Source organism: Taeniopygia guttata, chromosome 4, assembly GCF_048771995.1.
Source record: "Taeniopygia guttata chromosome 4, bTaeGut7.mat, whole genome shotgun sequence".
In the NCBI taxonomy this organism is placed as follows: domain Eukaryota; kingdom Metazoa; phylum Chordata; class Aves; order Passeriformes; family Estrildidae; genus Taeniopygia; species Taeniopygia guttata.
Window position 1 is genome coordinate 69,367,187 of NC_133028.1, and position 25,192 is coordinate 69,392,378.

The 25,192-nt window shown below is 46.3% G+C and overlaps 1 protein-coding gene across 4 annotated transcripts; it reads left to right on the forward strand.

Annotated features, from left to right (window-relative positions):
• Window positions 1-1,240: 1,240 nt before the first annotated feature.
• MOB1B (MOB kinase activator 1B) lies at window positions 1,241-24,820 on the forward strand. Of its 4 annotated transcripts, none has more exons than XM_030272203.4 (6): window positions 1,241-1,397; window positions 15,640-15,806; window positions 18,005-18,098; window positions 19,130-19,263; window positions 20,393-20,556; window positions 20,830-24,820. In XM_030272203.4, exons 1-6 carry the CDS (start codon window positions 1,384-1,386, stop codon window positions 20,905-20,907), a joined length of 651 nt encoding a protein of 216 aa, XP_030128063.1. In that variant the 5' UTR covers window positions 1,241-1,383; the 3' UTR covers window positions 20,908-24,820. The 4 variants fall into 4 exon arrangements, with proteins under 4 accessions (XP_030128063.1, XP_072785009.1, XP_072785008.1 ...); XM_072928908.1 differs by lacking the exon at window positions 1,241-1,397 and adding an exon at window positions 1,929-2,167; XM_072928907.1 differs by lacking the exon at window positions 1,241-1,397 and adding an exon at window positions 2,794-2,828.
• The last annotated feature ends 372 nt before the right edge of the window (window positions 24,821-25,192 follow it).

Genomic DNA, 25,192 nt, shown 5'->3' on the forward strand with positions numbered 1-25,192 from the left:
GGGTGGAAACGGGGAACGGAGGTTATTCGTGTCCAGACAGCAATGTGCCAGAAAGATCAGTGATGTATTTCTGTTTAATTTACGTGGCCAGCTTAGTCTGACAGCATCTGTGGCAGAGTGCTCCCAGACCCATTCAACGCTTTGGCTAAAACAGCCACAAGGAGAATTGCAAACGTCGTGAAATGCTTTTTAATTACACCATTGCTGCCCAGTAAAAGACTGCATTTTAAAGGTGTCCTAAAAACAGTAGTGTAATTTTAATTTACTTAGAAATGCACTGACCTGGCATTTTGACTTAGTGTGAAGGACAGAGAGTGGAAAATGCAGTTTCAGCATTTAAAAACGTGAGGGAAGCAGATGACTTGTCAGTGTGGCCACCTAAGGCCATAGAGCTGAAACCCCTGACGTGCTGGATGGAAAGTTAGTGTTGTGTGGGACTGTAGCCTGTTTCGATGTGCTGATTTTTCCTGATCAATCTGAAAGTCAACAGGTTTTTTTCTGGCCTGCCTGCAGCAGTGTGAGGTTTTTAGGATGGCCGAATCCCCTTGAGGCACAAGGGAATCCCTGGAGCTCATCCTGCCTGTCCTGTGCTGTCACTAGAATCTGGCTTCTTACTGACCTAAACAGAGCCAGGTTTCTGTGTGAAAATTATACTCTGGGATTGCAATTTCTACCATAAAGAGCACTGGGAGGCGACTATATCTGGCTGCCGAGGGTTTCTTTAAAAAACTGCACGTTTTTTACCTCAGAAATTTGATTTTTTTTTTTTTACCTCAGCCGCCCATAGTGTAACCTGAGGGGTGCCCCTGCTTTGCTCACCGCTTGCCCTCACCAGCCCAGTTAGAAATTGCTAACAAATCAAGTATTAAGAAATATTGGAATCCCTTTTGTCACGTTTCGTTAAAAAAAGGTTTGATGCGGAGGGCAGCAACGCCGTTAATACCTTTTGGTGACCTGTGGGCTGGTACACGGCCCGCTTTGTCCTGAGGGGAGAAGGGGGCTCGGGAGGGGCAGGGGGTGCCCGTTTCCACGGAGGTGTCCGGGGGCACTCACACGGGCCTCTCTAAGGGGCCGGCACGGCGCGATGGCTGTGAGGGGATGGCTGTGAGGGGACGTCCGTGCCCGGGGCCACGAAAGGGTTCTCTGAAGGAGACCCCCACACCCCGAGAGGAGCCCGGCCGTGCCGGAGCCCCGCAGCCGTGAGGGAGGAGGCGGCGGCGGCGCGGGGGCCGCTGGGGGCGATGGCGGCCGGGCGGGCCGTGTCCCCGCCCCGCGGCGCTCACTCCGCACCCGCCCGCCCTCCGCCGCCGCCGCTGCCATTGGGAGCCGAGCCGCGCCGCGCCGAGCCCAGGCAGCCGCCGGTCCCGCTCTTCCGCCATCGCCATGAGCTTCTTGTTGTGAGTACCCGCGGGGTGTGGGGGGGGTCTTCTCCTCTTGCTCTGCGCCGTCCCGTCGGGCAGGGCAGGGCAGCACAACCCACCGAGCGGCCGCGGCCGCCGCCCTCTCGGTCGCTCGCCGCCCGCCGCTCCCCGCCGGCCTGGCGGCCGCTCCGCCCGCTCCCCGCTCTCTCCCTTTGTGCCCCGGACCCCCGGCGGCCCCAGGAGCAGCCGCCCCCCTCCGCCGGCAGGGAGCGGCGGGGCCGCCGCCGCGCCGTGAGGGCGTTTGGAGGGCGGGCGAGCGAGAGAGCGAGCCGGGCTTCCCCTTCCCGTGCGGCTTCCCCTTACGGATACGAGTTTGGAAACAGCCAAGGATCACCGGCCCCGGGGACCTGCCCGGTGGGCTCCGTGCTGCCCGGCGGAGGGGTGTCGCTGGGTAGGCGAGAGCGGGGTCGGGGTCAAACAGCCACCCGACCCCCGAGGGGTCTCCCCGAGGTTTTATGATATTTTCATGCGTGTTTCTCGTTTCTGGCGGGCAGAGCTTGGTGCCGTAGCGTTGTGTGGCGCAGCTGGGTCGGGAGCTGGCGTGCGGAAGCGAGCCCCGGTGCAAGTGATGGGGCGGGTGGGGCTGAGCCCCGCTAAGGACCTGGCCGGGCTGTGCTGCGGCAGGAAAGAGCTCTCTCGGGAGTCGGTGGCGATTCAGGTGCGGGCAGAGGCACACTTCTTGAAATTTTGCTTCGTGGGCAAGAACCGAATGAACTTTGGTCCCTCCCCTTGGAAACAAAGACGAGGTACTTGTGACAATTAACATAAACCGGTTCAGTGACCTATTAATTAAGGCGAAGATGCGCTCTAGGGAAAGAAGGGCGATCAAGGCAGCTGAAAAAGGCACCCTGGAAGAGGCAAGCTCCATTAGGGCCTTGTCCCCGCTGAGTGTTCCCGCACACTCCGGGTTCCGTGGGACTGCTGCCGGAATATCTGGGCGCTGTTAGAGGCTTACATTGATAACCAGCAGATGTAAACGTGGCCTGGGCTTAGAGAAGAGACTTTATCTCTGAGCTGGAGTGTTCTAGTAAGTTGTGTTCTCATGGAGACAAATAACCCTGGCGCTGGTTTCTTCCTCGATTCCTCCCTTGCATTTATCTTTTAACTCTGCCGTACCCATCCCCACTGGCCTGTCGTGCTCTGTGCTCCCGGAGGGATTCCGAAAGGCACCGATGGGAGGTGGGTGCAGATGATTGTCCGTGGGTGGAGGCGCGGTGCTCCTAATGAGGAGCCCAGCTGTCCCTCTCCTTCGTAATTCTCAGCTGCCACGGTGGATGGAGAAGGGGGGACAGGATTTCGAGTGTCTTGGGAGTCTGGTTTGCAAATTAGAGAGCCTCCTTCTCCGTGGCATTTGGCTAACTGGGAATGGAAAAGCATGAAACCCTCCATGCTCGGTCACAGGCAACAGTGAGATGCTTGTTTCTTTTTTTTCAGAAACCTAGGATAGCAAACCTTTACCCCCATCTCCATTGTTCCAAGTGATCCTTCTGGATGAAATACAGAAACGGAGACTGGAGTTAATGCATGGCAAAGCTGCCTCAGCTATTGTTGGCAGAGTGCTGTAGATGGCACCTAATTTGCTCACCTGCAATCTAGATATGGGTTAAAAAAAAAAAAAAAAGGTGGGAAATATGCCTGCTAGGCCTCCAGGTGACCAGGGGAACTTTCTGTGATGCTGACACGGAGTTTTGGTGGGTTTTTTTGGTTGGTTGGTTGGTTGGCTTTTTTTTTTGGGGGGGGGGGGAATCCAGAAATTTAGCATGACCTTTTGTCAGACTCGAGTTTTGGCTTGATAAGAGTTATTCCAAGATAGCGTGTGGCTGTCTGCAGGTGCATTGATAATGCCAGCTAGCATTTTGCCTCCCCCCCACCCCACCTTTGCATGGTACTTGCAACACAGTCTTTCACAGTACTTTTTCACCCGTTTGTCACTGATGTGGAGGTGCCAGCAGCGTTTGTTCCCAGCCACGGTGACACTGCTGTCCTTCAGTGGGCAGACTCACAGTTTGGGGCTGCCGTGAGGATCGGATTGTCCTTGTGCAGCAGCGGCAAGGTTTCCTGTGTGGCAGCGAACCTGTGGTGCAGGTTTATCGTCAGGCACCGGGCTGCAGCTTGTCATTCTGACACCCAGCACGGTGCCAAAAGCTGTGCTCTCCTGCAGGCTTCCCTGCTGTCAGAGAACAGGGGGATTGTGCTCGGATAACGTGTGGGGCCCCCCTTGTCTGCTGACAAATCCGTGGCTATTCTTCCCTGTTGCTAGGGCCGCTGATACATAAAGCTACATGGTGGGGGGAAATAAAATCAAGGGGAACCATTGTCTTCTCTGCTTATGGGGAACACTATAAAAAGACTGTCTTGTGAGGCGATTCACTGAATTTATACAACTGGGGTTTGACAGCAATTGTTATTTTCAGAGCTGCGGTTTTCTCTTTCTGATCTGTTTCTTCCTTTCTGAAAAGACTTTGTAAACCTCTCCAACAGTTGAATAAGTTATCCCAAGTCTTTAAAAACTATTTAAAATTGAACTAGAAAAATATCTCCAGTTCCAAAAAAACACTGCTTGGTAAATTCTCTGTAAAAGGAAATTACAACATAGTTGCAGGTACTTTAGCTTACATCTCCAAGGAAAAAAAATTAAAGATAGTTCTGGTGGGCGTGCCATATGGTAACATGCTTGTGCTATCCTCTGCTGGCAAGACTTACATAAAAAAGGAAGCTAGATGAAAACCATTTATTTATAAAAGGAAAATATTCAGATTTATTATTGAAGTTCTGAAATTGTCTTTTCTTTAAAAAAACCCATGGAACCCCTATCTTTAGGTTAGTGAATCCCTCTCTGAAGTTTCCTGCTCAGGGTTTTTTAAAAAAGAGATTAAGTAGTTGTTGCCTGATCAGTCTTGGAAGGACTAGGAGCTGCTGGAGGTGAGTGAGGGTGGGTGGCTGTTGTTGGGGATATGTTTTTTGGTGAGTGAAGGCCAAGTTAACTTTTAAACCAAACTGGGGGAAGATGTGCTCTTCCTTCGCTGCCTTGTTCTACAGCACAGTGCAGCCTGGCAGCGGCTTCTGATGCTCCACATGGTTTGTTGTTGTGGATTTTTTTTTGTTTAATAATTTTTTAAAATGGAAATAACACTTTGTGTGTAAATATATGTGCAGAAGGTGTAGCAAGGCATTACCTTTTTTTTCCATGACATCTCTTGCAGATGAATACCAAAATCAGAGCTGATGGATTTGTTTTGAGATAGACAAGCAGTGTGGCCTTCCCAATTCCTCAGGCTGCTCCTGCTCTTGGAGGACATCAGGGCTGTTTGCTTTTATTCTTTCCTCAGCTTCCCGAGGTGTCAGATGGCCCCTCCTTGTCGAAGGCAGGCAGTGTAGCAGCTGAGTGCTTTGTGAGTGCTCCTCCCATGCTTTTGGAGATGTGTTTATCTCCTCTTGAACGAGGACTCGCCCAGAGGACCAGTAGGCACTCCTAAACTGGAATTTGGTCATGGAAAAATCAGCAGGTAGGCATTTGCAGACTGTTAGAAAATGGGAAATACAGGGGACATCCAGGTATTTCCCCCCCTGTGTTTCAATGTATATGTTTCCTTCTGTTTGAGCTTGAGGAGTGTAAAGCTACTGTGAGATCAGGGCAGAAGCTCTTGACACAGGTATGTGTTAACATAAAATCAGCTGCTTGACTGCTACCATTAGTGCTGTGTCCAGTTCCTGTCTTGTCTTGTTTTTTTAAGTACCAAGATTGAAAAGTCTCTCGAGTTTTCCCACAGTAAATTGGAGAGACAACTCTGAAGCTATTCCCAGCTTCCCAAATAATTTTTTTTTTAAGCCTTGGTAACAGTAATTTTGAGCTTTGAGGAAAGCAGAAGTATTCTGTAGCAGTGGGGTTTAAAGGGAATCAGCTCTGACAATCAACTTAGAGCGAAGTAAAACGTGGGGTTTAGGGTGTCACATAATGGAGTGCTGCTGCCTTATCAGTGATGTCGGAGGTAAACAGCAAGGAAGCTGCTGCCTGGCTTTTATTTCTGCAAGAATGAGTCTGCCTCGGAGTCACAGAGCTGTGCAGACCAGTTCGGGCTGTGAGATGTCTGCGCTTGGCCTGACACTTGGAAAAACAACGTTTTCCCCAGCTGCTGTGTTTTGGGAACATGTAGTAGGTGAGGTGAGTGATTGTCGCTTCTAAATGTTGTTAGATAGCTCCTTATCAGATAGAAACATTCGTTTGGAATGGAAAAACTAGCGTAGGAAGAAAGGCATTGTTCAGTGTGAAAGTTGTGTTTACTACATCGCAGTGATGTCCGGTCTTAATTGCTTCCTAATTGTTTGCTTTTATGCCACGATTGTTTTCCCTTGTTTGTCCTTCCCTCTTTGTGTAAGTGAGCCAATGCCATTAGCTGTTTGCAGGGAGGAGCTATGGAAGGAGGATGAGTTTTGGGATTGATTTGTGTACCGGAGAGTGGCAGGGATTTTAGTCTTTATCAAATGCTTTTGTCACCTTTTACTTTTCAGACAGGGCTTTGGATTTAGGGCCTCTTCGTAGCCACATGCTGCCCTGAGATGTACATTTTTATTTTGTTTGAAAAAGCATAAAATACTAGAAGCATTTGTCTGCCAGGCAGTGGGTGGCTGGAGGGTTACAAGAGGCTGACAGAGTGAAGCTGCTTGTTTTTCTTAGAGGAGTAAATAACTACATTAAATTTGGTCACTTTAAGTCTTCCCTCATAAGCAGTAAGGCAGATCTTGCTGCCAAGAGCTATCAATAAGCCTCTGACCCACAAATCAGCCTGAACCGCAGGATGTACTTTGCGATGCTTTTAGCATTTGTAAACTAAGCCACTTCCTATTGGAACTGAGCTACAATGAGCTTGCTGTTTGGCTTTTGTTCTTTTTTTTTTATTTTTCTTTTTCTTCTCCTTTTAAATACACAGGGAGACTGTGGGTCATAAATTCAGCTGCTTTTAAATCTGTTTTCAGCTAGAAGTGTAACAATTACTTTTCACAGAGTTGGAAAAATTTCTCCAGCCTCTACATTTCATGATGTGAGATTGTGAGGATCCAGTGCTTTGCTTTGTCATCTGTGTATGTGGATCTCCCAGATGCTTTCCCAGGGCACTGCTGCTTCGGTAGATACTTTGAGGAGGGGATGTGAAAGAAGGGAACGAGAGCTGAGGATTTGCATGTATCCATGCATCTTAAATTGGTTCCTGGAAAATAAGTTTGAAATAACTTGTACTTTCTTAGTAAGCTTAGGTAAAAAGAGTGGTGCATATCAGACATCTCCATTTGCTTCAAGGCTTCGCTTACCATTTCAAATCCATAGCCTGAGTCAGCAGTCAGTTCATCAGGAGGAGATGGTAATTTCGTGTGTCAGTCCCACCCTGAGAATTCATCAAGGTAACAGTAGTTTTTGCCTTGCAAATGTATTTTGATGCTTTTAAAAGCAGTCCGTGGCAGCGAATTCACTCACTCTTCTTGTGTCTTTTTTCCCCCTGAAATGCAGCTTTGCTTCTGGCTTTTTTCTGTTTTGTGAGGGCATTCTACCTTGTTCACCCTCTCTTCTCCAGTTCACAGCTGATCCTTGTCAGGAATCCATTCCTTTTGGTATTCTTACACACCTGAAGAGATTTGTCCCATGTTCCACTTGAGTTTTTGTTGAGATTTGCTTGGGTTTTTTTGTTGTTGTCTGTCCTTCCACCACTTCATCTTATAGTGTGGTCACTTGCCTCTGGATTTGATTGCTTGTGTCCTTGAGATACTGACGTACAAAATCTTAATCTCTTCCTCACTTGAAGGAGAACATCCTGCAGATAAGGACTCGTAATGCCTGGATTTGTTGTCTTTATCACAAGTCTAATTCCTTTCTTTATGACAAAGAGAACAAATGAGCTTAGGTAAGCTTTGGTAAATTCCTCTTTTGCTGAAAATTGAGACAACTGAGTTTTGATATGGAAATAATTTCAACCCAAATAATGATTGGGTGGCTTCTCTATTGTAACCTTAATGAAAAAACCTGTATTTTGTTTCAGTAGCTGGTACTTTAATTGTGTTTTTCCCAACTTTAGTAGCACAGGCCTGGTTTTGCTTGAACAGATTAATTGTTTTAGGGACTTGCTCAGTGTTCTGGATCCAGGAATCAAAATGGCATTACTCTGTCTTTTACTTTATGGCCACAAAATACTGCTTTTTCAAATGCTGAGGTGTACCTTTTGGCTTTTGGGAGAAACAGCATCTCTGATGTCCTATTACTACCTTTTGTGGTTGACAGCTCTTCTTAAAATTTCTTGCTGCAATGGGAGTGAACAAAATAAAAGAGTAAAAGTCTGAATGTTTAAATTCATAGAATAGTTCAGTTGACTCTGGGCTCAGCTGTCAAATGTTTAAGCTTAAAAATCTTCAAAAGAAATGTGCTCCTGTCTATGTCATTCCCTCTCAGATGCTTCAGACCAGTGGGTTTTCCTGACAGGAAGATACTTTGGAAGAGATAAGCAAATTTTCCTGAAGATAGCACATACAGGGTTTTATTAAATGTGGGGGTTGTGTAAGAAATACTTGGGGGTGAGATAATGCAGTGTATTTTTAGAAAGCTGTTAGATTATTCATTGCTGCCTCCTGTCCGTTTATTCTTCCTGTTGTTCTCTGTGTCATTTCTTGCCTCCAATGATTGTTAGTTCCTGGATCCAGACCCCATTTTGCCTATTAATCCAAGTGTAAGTGTAACCTTCTGTCTCTGTTGGAGATTTTCTGTTGGGAAGTTGATGAGTGTTTGTCCTTTGCCATGTTCCTATCCTCAGTCTGTTTTGCGTGGGGGTTACAATAAAGGGCAGCCTTTTAGAAAGTGCTCAAGTGACTCTTCCCCGTGAAAATTTAGTTAAATTTCTCCTTTAACTGCCTATTCCCTAAGCACATTAAGAAATAGTTCTTTTTATTGTGTTTAAAGGGATTGAAGACTGTCTTAAACTCTTCACTGAAGTTTTTTTTTTTTTTTCCTCCTTTAGAAATGCCCTGATGCGATTTCTTAGGTTGTATGAATAGATTTGCTTTAGTCATTCATTAAGCATCGGTTTCCAAAAGCACTGATCAGCATTTTGGGAAGCCATCCATGTTCTGAGGCATGTTCTCCAAACACTATATTTGGTGTACAAATAAGGATCTACATCATCTAATTTGATGCTAGGGCCAAGCTTTTATTACTGCAATTTATCACTCTCAGCAGGTTGTAGATGGCTTTCTGCAAAGCTCTGCTTCCTACTTGTAAATGTATTTACAGGGTGTGACTGTTAGCAGCAGCTTGGGACGCAGAGGGTGTTAGTCATGGACAGACAGATAATTCAGCTGAAAGTAAGGAAATCTGCGAGGCAGGAGCAGCAGCTGGCTGTGAGGAGCAGCAGACACCCTTTATGTGGGATGCTGCACCATGGTCGTCACATGGATGAAGTGCTGGAGTAAAGGAATCACAGGTATCACACGTATTTCCTTATGTTTCTTTTATGAATTGCTCAGTTTTATATACAGGGAAGGGTAGGTTAAAAAAACACAAGTGTGGTTGTGTCCACTGAATGGTTTATTGGGTACAGTCCTGCAGTAAAGAGGTTTGAACCTTTGTGGAAACTAAACTTGGAAAGGTTACTGGGTGAAATTCTGACTTGGGCTGGATTTTATGCTGTGCCCTCCCTTTTGAGTTGGCTGATGCTAATTGACAGAAATAAGGGATCCCTGAGAAAAGAGGGGAACATTAATGGTGAAATAGTGCTGTTTAGCTTGAAGGGAGCTTAATTAGGGACTGAAATGTTCAAAATAATGATCTCCATCTCACAGGAAAAAACAAAGCAGTTGGAAAAGGAGTTTCATGTTTACCTTCTTCAAAGTTCCAGTAGCCTGTGCTTTTTAAGCAAGTACTGTGTGAATATTAGGATATTAGAAGAAATAGATCTAGTTTGGATTGTTCCTTACAGTTCCACGAGGTCTGTGTATGTACAGAGTAAATGTTAATACTGAAATAGCTGAGGAACCTAGATTGAAAGGACCCAACAGAACAGCCAAAACTAGTGCTCACTTTCTTAAAAATATAAAGTCTGTTTGTAGTAGCTTGAAATTTTGTGGGTGAAGACAGCATTGTGTTTGTCTCGAGGTAGTCAGTGGATTCCTGGGAGTGTGCAACAAAATGTTTGGGATATTCTTGATTCCTCTCATGCCACAGGATTTCAAATGGATGTCAGGAGGAGAACATGCAGAGGTACTTGGGTCTCTGCTGCAAGCTTCTTTGTTGCTAATCGTTGTGAAAATGTGTTTCAAGTTTGGCGGTCGTAAAGCTCTGGGAAAAAGTCTGCGGGAGACTTGGGAGCAGCAGTGCAGTGACATCCACAGAGTGCTCTCGGTGAGCCTTTGGGGAGGCTGCAGGTTTTGTGCCTGGAGACCTTGGATCCAAGCTTTTCTCTGGTGGATACTGCTGTTTGTGGCTCTGGCCTGCCCCTCTCTGTTAGTCCTGCAGGGAACAGGGCAGGAGAGGTTGAGTCACTTCCGCAACCATGGGCTGCCTTGGGAGTAGTTTAATTGTGTTTGGAGTGCACGGACAGGGCTCTGGTAGTATCCAGTGAGGGCAACTGTGACTTGCTTTGTTTATTTTTATTTCCAGGAGATGAAAGTGTATTAAATGAATGTGTTGTAAATGAAACAAGGGGATTTATTTTGGTTGTAAGCATAGCAAACTGATGATGATTTCCTGGTCATGGGATGGGGTTCTGGGCACTCGCTTGTTCCTTGCACTGGGAATTGTGATTGCTTGGGAGAATGGTTGCATCCAAGTGGGTAAACAGCAGGAACTCCATTGGGTGGAGTTGTAGCAGACACGAGTGCTGTAGCACAGCACCTCCCTCTTGTTTACAGGCACTTTCTCAGCCTGCAGATGGGAAAACGGGAAGCAGAGGGAAGTGTAGGTGCCTGGCTTGGCTGGAAAACAGGCTGTGGCCACCTAACTTCCTTGTGGGTTTGGCCCCGTGTGCTGCTGTGGGGGGAGTGAGGGCACAGGGCACAGGGAAGCCACTGCTGTCCAAACACCCTGAGCTTGTCCCCTGCTCAGAGCTCAGCCAGCAGAGGTTTCCCTTCAGGTCTGGTGCGTGTAAGGGTTGTGCTGGCCCAATCCCACATTGGCACGAAGTCACTGACTCTAAACTCTGTGTGTACAGCAGAAAAAAAATGAATGCAGTTTAAGAATGTGCATGTGTAAGGGTTACGTCAAAGAGGGGTGGTGGCTGGGGCAAGCAAAAGCAAAACTGTTCCTTAAGGCTACCTTAAATAACTTTCTCTTTCCTGCATGTGAATCATCTGATAAACAGCTGCTCTTTTAACGTGTCAAGTCTTGTGCATAATGGGACCCATGTTTTTTAAAAGCTGTTCATGAGGTTGTGCCTTTTTCATCTGCCATCCTGTAGGGAACTTCAGGCTGTGAAGACAGCTTTTTTTCCTAGAAGGGGAGGCCAGATTTCAGTCCCAACTTTGATAGGTAGAGAATGAAAAATCTCATGGAAACACTGATTTCCCTGTCAGTGCTCCAGTGGAAGGAGGAAATACCATATCCCTTGTGAGAAACCTCTGCAGGTTCAAAAGCCTACAGAGAATTGAAGTTACTCTGTGGTGTAGGTAATAAACAATGAGCTCCGTGTATTCTGTTCCTGTAGGAATAACCATGTGCCCGGGGAAGTTTTTCAGTTCCATGCCACTGATTGCTCCTTAAACCAAAACAAAAGCTCTTGGCCTGGAATTGCTTTCAAACCATTGCCTGACCCTCTGGGAGAGCAACTGCGTTGTGTAAGGAGTTGGCAGCTCCTAGCTGCTTCCCAGAGCTGCTGCATGGGCTGCATCCTGAATTCTTGCCTTGCTTTTGTTACCTGCAGATTCAAGTGACTGGACTGAGACAGGCTTCCTGCAATGAATGGGAATTGGATTGGAAAAAGTTGACTTTTTAGTGCTGTAAGAACTGAAAGAAGCAACGCTTTGCCCTCACACTGTTTCTCTTCAGAGCAGAAATGTTGTGACTATTCAGTTTTATAAATAGAAATGTTCAAGTTCACTCTCATCAGTGCAAATTTTGAACATGTTCAGCTTAATTTTACCTGCTGTTCTGATGCTGTGGTTCTCACAGGGAAAGGCTGCAGCTATTGATTTCATTGTCAAAAAGTAGCTCGAGCTTTTATTTTAGTTTCTTTGTTGGCGTGTTGGCTGGTGGAAACAAACTGATCTCACTCTGATGTTCTATTCTTAGCAGGATGTTATCATTTGAAGGCCTGTATTATTGTTTAAAGCCTGGAAATGTTTGCTTTTCTGGAATTTGGGTCTTGTCTTAGAGTGTTTCTGTTTTTGAAAAGAGGCACAGCGGGAGGAGAGAGATAAAGAAGTACACAGCTAAAACTTGGGGGCTTCTCTGTGTGCTTCTCACTCGTGTGCCTGTGGCAGTGAGTTGCTGCCTCAGTTCCCTGTGTAATGAGACACTAATGATCCCTACTTCAAAGGTACTTTGTGAGGATTAATTGATGCTTGGGAAGGCGCTTAAAGATGAAGAAGCAGGAGTTAAAATAGGAAAGGTTTCCATGCCCTGCGTAAATGTTCTTTGCACGGTTTTGAGTTGAGCTTTTTGAGAATCTCTTGGGCTTTTCCAAGTACTTTGAAGGGCTTATTTTAGCCTGGCTGTGGTGGTGATGGCTTTGGGGAGACACTGAGTGGTACAGCTGTGCTTCAGGAGTTAGTCACTCACTCCTTACCCCAAGGAAGGGGCCTCAGCATTAAGGAGCAGTTAGAGGAACGTAGGTGGCAGGTGTGTGCTGAAAATGCTGCCACTGCACAGCAGTTGAGGGCCTGAGGTTAGTTCTGTGCTGAGACCATGCTGTGAAGGGGTAGCTTTTATGAATAAAGAGCTTAAACTTACTTGGTTTAGTTCAGGTTTCCCCAAATCTATGGCAGACTTGGTGGAAATGGATAAAAACCCCTGCTGGAAGGCTCAGTGGACAAATGGTTGGAAGTGAGGAGGTTTAAGGTAGGCTGGCCCAAGGGCTTCTTCTGGCAGCAGTTACAGGGAAGTTTATCAAGAGATGAGGTGGGTATTTAAGCTGCTTTGAGCACAGAACATCTGCCAGTGCTGCGCTGGAAGCTGAGATGAGCTGTTTGAGGTGGTGTGGGGTGAGCAGAACACCTCACATTTTTCCCTTTCTTCTGGAATCATCCTCTTACCAGCCTGAGACCGAGCAGCCTGCAGAACGTGCATCACAAAACCCACCCCCTGCCAGCGGCTGGGTGGCTAAAATGACAGCTTTGCAGGAAATGTGGTGTTCTGTGACGTGGCTGCGTGGGCTCCTGCTGGTGGGAAGGGCTTGCCAAGCCTGCCGAGCCCTGCACACAGCCTCAGACACAGTTCCTCATTCAGTGCTGGGCCCGGCTGCAGCTGCCACTGCTGGGACTGCAGCTCCCTGGGGGAATAGAAGGGAGTAATCATTTGCTAGGAACGTTCCCTGTGGCAGGGAAGGGAGCAAAGTGTCCTTGGAATTGCTTGAGAAGTCCGTTTTCCTTGGCAGGCTGTATATGAGTTGTGGCACATAGTGGGGATGGTGCTTCATGTTTCATGACCCTTTTATGTCCAAAGGAAAATGGGATCTTCACCGGTTTCTCTGTCCCCTCTCACTTCTGCCTTAATATGAAGGAGAGTTCAGAGAGCCTTAACAGGAAAAGGCAGGTGCTGCCTACTGCCTTAAAACATTTTAAAACCTCGACAGATATGGCTGATTCCATGATGGAACATAGCTGAAAACAGAATGGCTCAGACGTGGATGATTGTGTGTAATTGTTGCCCACCAGGCAGAGCTCTTTAAAGTTACTTTTTTTACTGATTCCTCAAGGAGTTGAGGAAATAGACCTGGGTCAAGACAGCTTTCTGAATCTGTCACACGAAACAGATTGGCATAATGGGAAAAAGTAATTATTTTTTTGTTAAATAATAGGAGAGCTTCTGGACTAATAAGGTAATTGGAACACTGTTTAGTAATGCAATATTTTTAACCAAACTTTCCAAGAAAAACCACATCCTGTAAAGATGGAGGCTGCATTAGGGTGTCTCTGAGCTGTGTCTTAGGGAGTGTGTTAACTGGCTTTGGTGAACAGCATAAATGCATGGAATTCTGATAATTTATTGCCAATGTTGCAGGTATTTCCATAGCATGCGACGACTACCAGGCTGCAGCTATCCTAATTACTTTTCCTTTTGGATGCCTGCCTGCCTTGTGTGTGAGACCATTTCCTGCTGGCTTAGGGTGGCTGTGCTGCATTTGAGCAGCAGGGATCAGAGAGGTGTTGGAGGCAAAGATGGAATGGATAATTTAGTGCAGTACTTCATTCTCTTGTTACAGCCTTTGACAGCATATGGGAAGAACTTCCCTGTTTCTGGAAGGGGGGAGCAGGGATTGAATGCTACCTAAAGCTTTTTCCAGCATGCTGCATTTTCTGCTTCTTTGACCGTGAATCTGTGCAGGGTGTTCAGCACATCTGCAGTGACTTGGTTTGTTGGCTGGCAGACTCCCGAGCTGGGGTGGGTATGGTGAATTCCTACCCATAGTTTCTCAGAACAAACTACTTATTCAGGGAATTCCTTCACCATGCTTTCCTTGTGCCCTATTCCCAAAACCTTGTGCCTTTGTTCGGCTTACTCTTTGTGCTACAAACAATAATTGCTTGGATTGGTTATTTCATAACCTTTTTCCAGGTTGTGTTTAGCTCATGCTGGGTTCCTTCTGCTTATGCTGACACATGTGGAAAGATAATGATCCCAGTCTCTTTTGCTCTCCAGATGTTTTTGGTTGTATTTTCACTCCTCATGTTGGCAAAGTGCCTCTGAAGTGGCTGTGTTCCTGAAAAGAAAATAATTGTGTTTAAGTAAAGTAATCAGTCGAGAGATTTGGCGTTTTTGTTTGTTGTTTTTTTTGCAGTTTCTTCTTTGTTCAGAGCTGGTTTGAGTCTGACCTGGCACCAGATGCAGGTGGCTGGAGGGGTGGGAGGTGACAGCAACTCCCTGAGCAGCAGAAGCTTCTCACTCCCACTGGGAGGCAATTATTTAATTCAGGATTTGTGTCTGGTATCCCGGTTTAGGGCGAGGTGCAGATGACTAGAAGGAGCCAGGAGTGTCCTGCAACAGAGCAGACAGGAGCAGGATGTTCCCTCCTTCGCCTTCTGGCTCCTGGTTGCATTTAGCAGCAGGCTGGTGTTGTTTGGGTGTCCATGTCAATGTTCATGGCTGTGCAGCTGTATCATCCCAGGATCCCTGGAAGTCCAGCCAAGCCCTTCTTCACAGCACCCAGGACCCAGGATTACTTCAGAGGCCTGTGGGAAGGGGAGGGTGCTGCTGTTCCTTCGGGGCCTCAGAGAGTCAGAGCAGCTCTGGGACCATAGCACAGAATCCCAGAATCCCAGGATGGTTTGTGTTAGAAGTGACCTCACAGCCCATCTCATTCCAAACCCCTGCCACGGACAGGGACACCTTCCCCTAGCCCAGGTTCCTCCAAGCCCACTCCAGCCTGGCCTTGGACACTTCAGGGATCCAGGGGCAGCCACAGCTTCTCTGGGTAATCTGTGCCAGGTCCTAGAATAAAGAGAGACAGCCCTTGCACCCCACCAGTGAGAAATTCTATTTGGTTCTTAGAGAGGTAGTGAAACATTGGCCAAGTCTTTATATAAAGGAATGAGATCTGGATAGTATTTGTTATGAGAATTCTGCTGTCTGGGTTTCACAGCTTTCAACTTGCATTGGAATTCAGAGCTCAGTTTGCCTGTTCTGACAGAAGTCTTCTCTCAGCTCATACACGAAAATACTCACAAATATTGACTCACTTGACTCTTCCCTGCAAATATTTAATTCTACACATCATGTTTCTGACATGTGAGCAGCTCATGTGCTATCCGGGCTCACTGCCATGGTTCAAATGTCTAAATGTTTTTTCTTAGCCAGACCATGTATTTCCAAACAAAATTTTAGGTAAGGAAGTGATTGGTGAGAAAGTGGTTTAAAATAAGTCAGAATACCTGCTAGTTTAGCATCCCAGTTTTTGGTAAATACCCTGCTGCAACGTGAAAATATGTGAATGGGTATTTAATGTTCATCTTGTCTTACCTGGGACTGGTCTGCTTGTTTCCTTTTTGCTTCCTGTTCCAAGAAATCTCTAAATATTTCCTCTCTCCTTTGCAGTGGCAGTCGCTCTTCCAAAACCTTCAAACCAAAGAAGAATATTCCCGAGGGGTCTCACCAGTACGAGCTGCTAAAACATGCAGAGGCCACGCTGGGAAGCGGCAACCTCCGGATGGCTGTGATGCTTCCAGAAGGGGAAGACCTAAATGAATGGGTTGCAGTTAACAGTGAGTCACTGGCCTTTTCTTTATCATGGGGGTGTTGGAAGTGGGCTGACACTTGGGGCACCACAGCTGTGTCCCCCTTTCTATTCCTGCAGAAAAGGGGAGTTGAAGGACCTTGCTCTCTAGAACTTCCTGACAGGAGGGTGCAGCCAGGTGAGGCTTTGCTCCCAGGGAACAGGGGCAGGGTGACTGGAAACAGCCTCAAGGTTCAGGTTGGACATCAGGAAGAATTCCTTCATAGAAAATGTTGTCAAGCATTGGAGGTGTTGGAATCTCCATCCCTGGAGACGTCCAGGGGACAGCTAGATGTAGCTGTCAGAGGGCGGGGATCAGTCACAGGTTGGACTTGATCTCAGAGATCTTTTTCCAGCCTGAATGATGCTGTGATTCTAATGGGGTTTGTAATTTTCCAAAAGTTAGTTCCTTTTGTTCCTACCGAGTTTTGAGCCTTTGCTCTGGTAAATCTGTGATGTCATTCTTTTAACTTCCTCTAAAGCTGTTTGTCCAAACTCTCTGCTTTCAGGCCAAGCAATGATGCCTAAATTAGCGTTTTCTGATTGCTTGGCCTTGTTTCCTCCTCCTCCCTCTCTCTGCTGCATGAATTTTGCCCTCTGCTCCTAAAGAATGGATTCTTCCTTTGCACTCCGTAGCCTGTGCAGTTTTGGCTGCCACAAGCTCTGTGTTCTGTGCCCTGTCTGGGTGTTTGCTCATCTTTTGCTCCTCAGGCTTGGTGTGCTCCAGTGGTGGTACAGGATTGATTTGTGCACTGCAGTAGAAATTACGCTGAGTTAAATGTCCTCCAGTTGTTTCTGTGGTTCTGCCTTTTTTCTTCTTGCTCTTTGGCGTGTTTGGGAAGTGAAAACATCCCACTGACTCTCACCTTCCTCTTCCCAACCAGTCATGGAGTTGGGAACTCTGGTGCTCCACTTGCCACTGCTTCCAGGGCAGGCTGGAATTGCTGACACCATCCTTTGCCAAAGTTAATTCACACTGCATTGCAAAACTAGGCTAGAGAAAAAAGCCAGCCCACTTGTGTGAGTAAGCATTGCTTAAGATGCTTCATGTATTGCTGGCATCCTTCCCTTTTGGTGGTTCCTTCACTCTGTGTGTCTGCTTTCCTGCGTGGCAGCAATTTCATCCCTTCTCAAGTGACTTGCCTGCTGAATTAGCTGGAAAGGATTTGTAGCTGTGTAATTTAAGTGAGCTGGTGACAGGCTTCCTTCCCTCAGCATCCCTGCACCACACCAAGCTCCAGCAGTAGCTGTGAGCCCCTTCTGCTCACAGAGGGGTCTTGTCAGGAGACAGAATGTGTGACTTCAAGTCATTGCTTTCACCCTTCTCAACCCTAAGAGCACAAAACCAAACGTGCTCTGCCCTGCTGCTTCTTGCTCAGCACTCAGCCTGACCGGTGTCTTAGGAAATTACTTGATGGGCCTGTGGATTTTGGGACTTCCAAGTGTGGGATTGGCCATAATCAGGCATTCTGTCAGAGCCTGTGTGGGTTTTCTGAACATGCTTGCCTCAAAGCAGGCAGTGGTTTCTGCTGGGAGCAGGGAATGGAAACTTAATTAACAGTTCCCTGGGAGGGTGGTGAGGCCCTGGCACAGGTTGTCCAGAGAAGCTGTGGCTGCCCTGTCCCTGGAACTGTCCAAGGCCAGGTTGGATGGGGCTTGGAGAGACCAAAGATAGCAGAAGGTGTCCCTGCTCATGGCAGGGGTGGAACTGGATGGTCTTTTAATTCCCTTCCTACCTGAAGCAGTCTGGGATTGTATGAGATGTTCTTGGCAAAGGTGGGCCTTTGGAATACAAAGCCTGAGGGAAGCCACTGCCACCTAATGAGTACCTGCCCTCTCTAGTTGCAAAGTTTATGCTGAAAATCTTTCTTTGATTCCACGCTTGCCAGTAGAATTTGGGATTGTAGTGAAATGCACCAAACTTTCAGGAAGGGAAATAACCAGGTTTTCTCCTTCCTTTTTCTTCTTCCAACTGAAGATTTTGCTGCAATGAACAATTAAATAGTTCTTGCTAGAGGCTGTCCCAGAAAATCGGTGGTTGTGTTCTGCATCTCTCTTAAAATGGATCTTCAAAAAGCAACAACAGAGTTTTTTTCCTAAAAACTGTTCCAGAACCTCTGCTTTACAGTCTGGGCTGTAGGAATCTCGTGCTGCAGAGAGCTAATGGGTGGTTTCCTTGTTTTTCAGCTGTCGACTTCTTCAACCAGATCAACATGCTCTATGGAACCATCACGGACTTCTGCACGGAGGAGAGCTGCCCCGTGATGTCTGCTGGCCCAAAGTAAGAGCGTGTTTCTCACACACTGGTGACTGGGTGCAGTTTTTGAGATGATTTTTCATTTAAAAGCTTGAGACCAGCTGAGAGGAGTGCCAGGGTTAGGTGGCAAGGATGTGAAAGAGAAGAAGGATTTGAACATCTGTTATGCTGGTGGGGAATAGCAGGTTGATATTTTTTTGGTCTGTGTTCATATTTGTTTGGTGTTTGTTTATTTTTTCATTTAACCTGGGAAGTAAATTAATTATCGAAATTATTTTCCCCCTTCTTTATTTTTCTGAAACATTAATGAGGGCTTCTTAAAGGAAGGTTTAAAGTTTTTATATGCAGGCATTCCATTAGCACTTACCAAAATCTTCCTTGTACATATTGCAGAAATAGTAGATGTCTGGATAAGAATCCCTGTGCCCTTCTTGGATTCTTGCTTATGCTTTTGCTGAGACATCCAGTGTTTCTGCTTTTTCCTGCTCTCTGTTTCAGTTTGTTGTTTTGCTCTGGCTCCAGACCAATCCTGGCACCTCAGCTAAGTGTTGGTGTTTGTCCTACATGAATACCACTTAAGTCTTGGTATTAGGGCAGTACTGGGTGTTGAGAAATCCTGCTTTTTCATAAACCCAGACATATGGTCCATTTGGTGTCTCTGGGATATTTGCATGTGTTCTTAGATACAGTTTTAAAATGCTTTCAGACTCTCTAATTTGTTATAAAAATGGGGGTTTTTTGGTCCCGTTGTGAGCAGCACCTTCATAATCCCTCCTCAAATTTGTTTACGGTGAAAATATTCTCCCAGCAGCGGTTCTGACAAAACCAAATTTGCTAAACAAACGGAGAGGACAGATTTGACCAGATGCTTAGCAAGCTTTGCATAAAACCACGTGTGTGATGTGTAACATACAAGCCCTGTGGTTCACCTGGGAGCTGGTACGTGTGAGGTGTGCTTGGGGTTTTTCAGCAGTACTTTCCCAGATGATCCACCCTCTGGCAAGGCCCACCAGGAGCGACTCACTGGTGCTAAAGGCTGCCCTGTCTCACCCCAGGTACGAGTACCACTGGGCAGATGGCACCAACATCAAGAAGCCCATCAAGTGCTCCGCACCAAAGTACATCGATTACCTGATGACCTGGGTCCAGGACCAGCTGGATGACGAAACGCTGTTTCCTTCTAAAATTGGTAAGGGAGTACCTGCAGCTGAGCAGTGCACTCGGGTTACTCCTGCACAGGAGCACTCCAGTGTTAAAAGGTCTCCTCAGTGGCTGATGTGTGGGGCAGGTTTAGAAGGTTACATTATCTATCTGCACACACTTATCTTTGAAGGTATGTTGTACTGCATGAGCTCTGATCCATGTGTTAGTACTCCTAATAAACACCTGTCACAATTAGTACCATTTCTAACTAATGACTGGTTCTGTTAATCGAGTCTGGTGTTTTATTCACTTGGAGCAGTGAGTTGTTTCTTTAGAAATAACAGCAGAGGATCTCAGACCCTTATAACCAAGCAGCTTTTTGTCACAGAAGAGATGTCTGGGTGTCAGGAGGAACTTTCAGGCCTTATCTCTGAAGAAGCTGAAGTGCAGCTTTGATCTTAAGTTGATGATTTTTTTTTGCTTGCTTTTTTTTGAAGTGAAGATGAAAAATAGATGTTTTAAAGAGGCTTCTTTCAGAAAAGCAGGAGGGAAATAATGACCAACCAACAGTTTGGGAAAGATAACAGAGGAGGTCTCTTAGTTGCCTTAACTTTGTAAATAATTTGAGGCTTTTGATGCATACTCATTTGAGCTTCTTTAGAGAAGCTGTGCCTTCAGAGAGAGTTTCAGAGGCCACAAACTAACCAGCTAAGTATGAATTTCCCGTGTGCTGCAGCAGCCATGTACATGTGTGCAGGGCAGGCTGCAGCAGGAGCATGAGAACATTAATGCTGAGACCTGGAAGCATTGGTGAGCTCCTGACTGGCCTCAGAGCATCCAGAGCCTCTGGCCTTCAGGCAGGACTTGAGCACTAGGAAAGGCTACAGAAGAGCTAAGCTCACTGGGGAGACTGCTGGGTGAGGAGGAGCTAGACAGGTTTCCTGTTTTCAGAGGGTTGATGCATATCTTTTTTTAGCCTGGGGAAGTGACAGCTGAAGAGCTCATGGCTCCCAGTAGCCGCTTGCTGTTTCCCAGGCGGTTTTAATAAAATCTGTGCAGTGACAAAGGTCTGCTCTTGAAACCAATTCCATCTGCCCTGGCTTGTAGTGGCTTTCACAGCAGACAAACGTGGCCCGGGAGTTGAAGAATAAGCCCTCTTTTTTTCTTCTTCCCAGGCGTACCATTCCCAAAGAACTTCATGTCAGTGGCCAAGACAATTCTCAAGCGTCTCTTCAGAGTCTACGCCCACATCTACCACCAGCACTTCGACCCGGTGATCCAGCTGCAGGAAGAGGCACACCTTAACACTTCTTTCAAGCACTTTATATTTTTTGTTCAGGTAAGGACATGGCAAACAGTGTTCTCACTTCCAAGCTACATTATCCCCCTTCCCTTGTGGAAAAAAAAGGTTTCCTTCCTTTAAGAGGGAGGAAAAGCTTCAGGCAGTGGAACACTTGAGGTCAGCAAGTGGCAGATGGGCAGGGGAGGCTGTAGTGGCCCAGCCTGGGCTTGGAAGCTGGCTGCCAAATGAATTCTGGCTAAATAAGGCTTCTCACCTCAGCTGTACCCACAAAACTCTCTGTGTGTGTCTTTCTCCTCATCCCTGTTACAGGAATTCAACCTTATTGATAGAAGAGAACTTGCACCACTTCAAGAACTGATTGAAAAACTCACCTCCAAGGACAGATAAAAGGAAGAAGACTTCTTGAAGTCACTTGTTTCTTTAAGCGAGCGTGTGGTATTTGTTTTTTGTTAATTTGTTTTTTAAAAACAAACAAAACAACCCCCCTCTGCTGTTACCAGTGACAGCTAAGATCTACTTTCTGTGCTTTTATTAGGGGAAATCTTTTCTCTGTTAGTGACATGTGGTAAATAGCTTTTTTTTTATTAATATTATTTTACTGTTGTTATTCATTGTGGAATTTCTAGCAGGTGCTGAGTGTTTATTAAGGAAACGTGCTTGGATGAGGGATTGACTCTGCTGGTGGATGGGTTCTTGTGTTGTGTCAGTGGTAGCCCATTCTCATGAAGTCCCTGGAAGACTTGCTTACATTCTCCAAGTGCCTTGGCAGACTCACTTCTGAGGTGCAAAGCACATACAATACTGAACATTGCTGGAAACAGAAAATATGTACTAACACCCAGACACTTACTTAAACTTCTTTTAAAAATATATATCTATGCTTACACTAGAAAAAAAAAAAAAAAGCCATAACTTGCTGAAATCAATGATCTCCAGCTTTTAATACAAATACTTGTCTTATTTTTTTAGAGATGAATATAGAATTTTTCAAAACTAGATTACTTCTTATGAAGAAAAGCAAAGTTCTCGCTGAAGCGAAACGGCAAAGGTGGTGTCAAAATTACACAGGCCTTGTGCTTAGCAAGCAGTTGCATGCCTGCTGCCGTGGGATTTTGCCTAGTTGCTTTTATTTTCTTAGCAGGAGAGCATCAGTTGGGTCAGCCAGCTTGTTAAGTTCCCCTAGCAGTTGCCAAATGAACAGGTAGTTTGCACAAATAAAATTAGGGAAAATATTCCCTATTAAAAAATTGCACTGGGATAGTAGTAATAATAATAATAAGGGAAACCTGGCTTGAAAAATAGCTGCTGGAAAGGTGTTTTTAAGTTAGGAATGCAAAGCCTGGCACTTAGGAGGGGCTCTGGTGGCCAGTGTTTGATTTTTGAGGAAATCTACCTTGGAGGGGAGATAATTTTTGGGGCTGCCTTGGAGTTATGTTACTGTGGTGGTGTTCTCCCTCTTTTAAAACCACTGCCCATCTTCAGGGAGCTCCAGATGTTGGGAAAAGCAGCAGGAACAGGGGAGGCCAAGGTGAGCACGTGGCAGAGAAGTTCAGCTTCTGTTTTGCACACCTTGGCTCGACCAGAAACCAAGTCAAGTTGGAGCTGGTGTGCAGGAGCCTGCAGGAGAGGTGAGTGAGAGGCCATTGGCACGGCCAGCAGGGAACAGCTGAGCACACAAGTGACTCACCTGAGAGCTCCTGGGTTCCAGTGAGGGATCCTGAACTTCTGGCTTTTCCTGTGCCACCATCCGCACGACAGCACCAAAGCCACCCATCTCCCGAATTCCAACTGCTCGGTTTGGACACAGAGTGAGCAAGGCAGGAGCTCCCAGGTGCTCAACAGGGGATGCCTCCCATTTCAGGGTGACTCCTTGGTTTGGTGTCATGTGCCAGCAAGCAGCAGGAAAGATAAAGGTGTAGAAATGAGGATTTGCTTGGACACGGCAGTGCAGTGGTTCACGTTCCTGGCACACTTCTGCCCTAGGAGGGTTTAGTTCTTGTTGTTGTTGTTGTTGTTGCAGTTTTTTTATTTTGAACAGCCAACTCTAGAAATCCAGAGGCATCTGCTGCAGTTCAGCCCATCAGAATTGGAATGTATAAAAATGAGTCTTAGGTGGATAGTGTGGTTTTTTTAATTCAATATCTGGCAATAGAAAGTCTTTGACCAAATAGTTTCTAGGCACGTAATAAAAGCTTGGAGATCATGATTTGCCTGACAGCTGTATGAACACATTGTTTAATTACACAACACTTGAAAATAACATCATTGAGGACATGTTTGCAGTGGTGGGGATTTAGGATCCCTGTGCTGTTTCTTTTTGCAGCTTTTCATTGTTGTTTTGCTTCTGAAAGCTGTGGGACCAGACGTTGACATGTGTTTACACTCTCGGAGTAAGGGCACATGGAAATGCCACTCAATGGAATCTGGATCGAGTGAATGTGTTTATAAAATAGTGCATTTATGGGTGGAAGGTGGGGGACACCCCCTACCCCTCCAAATAAACCCCAGAGAAGCCAACCCTGCTCTACTCCAGGCCCTCACTTTGGACTTTGAGGGGTGACGAGCACTGGGGGACAAAACCTCCCAGCTTTGGTCATGGGGAGCAGAAAGTGCCAGTGGGGTTGAAGCAGGCTGTGCTTCCAGGGCTGCCTCAGGCCTTCCAGTCTGGTGGGGTCCCGAATTCCTGTGGTTTGTGACGGTCTGCTGCTAGCAGCACCTTGGATGTTGTCGGGGCTCTGGGTGGTGACTCCTCCCTGGAGCTGGGAAGGGACAAAGGGCCCAGCCCACGGAGCTCAGCTGGCAGTGGATGGATCCGGGATGTGTTGTCCAAGTCTTTCCAGTCCCAGACAGGGATACAAGTTACTCATGCAAAGAGGAACCAAACCACCGCCTTCTGCTGCTGCAGGAGGCTGAGGAGACAAAGCAGGTTCTGAGGGGCAGGCAGCCCATCTGCAAGTATCCAGTTTCTTTTCCTGCTTACTATGCAACGTAGAGCTTTGAACTTCTGCTTTACCATGGAGATGGAGAGGAGCAGTATCCTTACTCAGTCCTTGGGAACTGAGCCCTCTCCCAGTGTCCCTGACCCTTAGTTACCAGGTAAGGACACCTACTTGCTGCTATGGACTCAACTTACCTTTCAGATTGTTCCTTTCTATTTCTCACCCCCCTTCCTTTCTCCCGGGTCACCAGACACAGTTTTGCTATGAACACATCCTATTGGATAGCTGTGCTTTTCCTTGCTGCCCTCTCCTCCTCTCCTGCCTGCCAGAGTGCTGTTACTGTACATAAACCCCCTTTTGGCTGGATTATCTGAGGAGCTGCAGCACGAGCAGAGATTCCTTGCTTTTTTCCCCACTAAAGTATTCCCTTCTGTGCCGAATCTCGTTTCCTTCACTGCTGGTAGCAGTTGTCTCTTTTCCAATCCCTCACTCCTGAAACCACTGGCAGTTTTATGGATGCCCATCGTTTTTTCCTGCATATCTTCTCTTTTAACACGAGACTAACATTGGTGATTTTCAGTGTTAAACCTTCTTCTTTCCCTGCATTTCTTATGGTTTCCTCTTGCCAGGTTCAGTTTGCAGCCTAGGAAAATACCCAATTACCTTATTTTGTTGGAAGAACCGATTCCCCAGATTGTTCATAGAATATTGTATTTTTAGGGGAGATTAATTTTTTATAGCCACTAAACTATACTCATTATTTTTGTACGTTTGCAACTTGGGGACAATTTTCCGAGCCGTGTCGCGGAGGGAGCATTTATTGTCGTGGCTGTTGGACTGCTTGGTTGTGTGGTGTAGAGGCACATGCCCTGATGTGCACTGGGAGAGAGAGAGAGAAGGATGCAATAACAAGGTTTGGATAAAAACCAACGAGGTTTCAGTAAAAATGAATGAGGCTTCAGTGAAAGGCCATTTTTGAAGGCAAAAAAAATTAATTAATTAATTCCGAGAGCGACACTAACCTTTCCTCCTCCTTGAGAATCCTGAAATGTGTGGGAGAAAAAGCAGTGTAATGTATAAAATGCAAGGAGAGAACCCTTACTGTGAGCTAACTGTGCCAATACCGCTTCAGTTCGTAGTCACTGATGGAGATTTCAGTTCTAAATGAAAACAGCTTTTGATCAAAAAAGAATAAGTTGAATGTCTGAAAATCCGCACCGTGTTTATTTGAGAGTTGTAAATAATGTATACAGATGGTTGTATGTGATGGGGCAAAATATTTAAATCCTAGGGTTTTTTTTTTTCAATAAGAAACTGAAGGCTGTTTATAAGAGAAAATAAATAGCTATGTTTGACCATGACTGTCTTCTTTATTTCCTTCTTGGGCTTGCTCCTCAACGGTCTCCTACTTGTAAATAGATTTTTCCCACCCCCCATGTATATTGGAAACATCTGCCCAGGACACACCCAAGGGTGTTGTTGGCTGGCCGGTGCCACAGGAGCTGCGGACTCCACTTTTGGCCCTGCCCAGTGGCACAGGTGACTTTTTTTTAAGCTTTTCTTTCTCCCAAGACCCTAACAGCTGGAGCGTTCCAGATTTCCTGCCCTGCCACCCAGCAGGGGTTGTGGATTGCCCTGCCCCGTGGTAAGTTGCTCACACACCTGGCTGGAGGGCAGTTTGGAAGAAGGTGGTTGAAAATCTGGCTTTTACTTGATTTTTTTTTACACAAATC

Coding starts and splice junctions, on each gene's coding strand:
- MOB1B (XM_072928907.1), top strand. CDS start 2,797: ATGAAACCCTCCATGCTCGGTCACAGGCAACA. Junction 15,807..18,004: donor TGAATGGGTTGCAGTTAACA/GTGAGTCACTGG, acceptor CTTGTTTTTCAG/CTGTCGACTTCTTCAACCAG. Junction 20,557..20,829: donor ACTTTATATTTTTTGTTCAG/GTAAGGACATGG, acceptor TCCCTGTTACAG/GAATTCAACCTTATTGATAG.